This window comes from Loa loa (assembly GCF_000183805.2).
Source record: "Loa loa unplaced genomic scaffold supercont3.4655, whole genome shotgun sequence".
In the NCBI taxonomy this organism is placed as follows: Eukaryota; Metazoa; Nematoda; class Chromadorea; order Rhabditida; family Onchocercidae; genus Loa; species Loa loa.
In genome coordinates this window covers 1-712 of record NW_018112831.1, presented here as the reverse complement: position 1 = coordinate 712, position 712 = coordinate 1, and the positions used below count along the sequence as shown (strand labels likewise).

The 712-nt window shown below is 26.5% G+C and overlaps 1 protein-coding gene across 1 annotated transcript; it reads left to right on the top strand.

The window, feature by feature from the left end:
* Positions 1-58: 58 nt before the first annotated feature.
* LOAG_16193 (AStacin protease) lies at positions 59-309 on the top strand (the record flags this gene model as incomplete). Its single annotated transcript, XM_003151681.2, has 2 exons — positions 59-146; positions 185-309. Coding segments are annotated over 2 exons (213 nt in total), but the record flags the coding sequence as incomplete, so codon positions are not given.
* Between the last annotated feature and the right edge of the window lie 403 nt (positions 310-712).

Here is a 712-nt window from a genome sequence, read left to right as displayed (position 1 = left end):
AATAGTTTTGAAGATTTTTTCAACATTTGTTTTTTTCCTTTTTTTTTCTTTTTTTTTCAGGAGGAAAATTAGGGCAGCAACAGCACGCAAAGAGCGATTATGGCCAGATGGTGTAATCCCATACGATATATCAGATAATTTTACAGGTAACTCAACGTCACGGAACAGTTGTTCCATTCCGCAGGTGAACATAAGCGTTTATTTCAGAGGGCTATGCGGCATTGGGAGAATAATACATGCATTACGTTTATACCACGGCAACCGGAACATCACAATTATATTGTTTTTACCGTTGATAAATGCGGGTAATTTATTGATTACTGTTAATCATAAATGATAAAATATTGTTACATTTTTAATCATGCATCAAATTTAATTAAAATTTATCACTTCTATTTCATAAATGTTACTTTTCTCTAATATCCATACCATCAATTTTAATCATTAGTATTCACTAATTAAAATAAATATTATTAATTCTCTTAATGCTTAATTGAATCAAATCCATAAATGCAATAAATTCAATTTCTAAATCATTGTTTAATGATAACTACACAATTATTATCATTAATTTCAAAATATTTGATCTTTTTTTCTTTTTTCAATCGCTTACTGATAAAATATTGATAAGAAATTTGTCAATTTTTGCATTATTCATTCAAAAATCAATTGTAATCATTAATAAAATAGAAGTTACTCATTTTGATCTTTT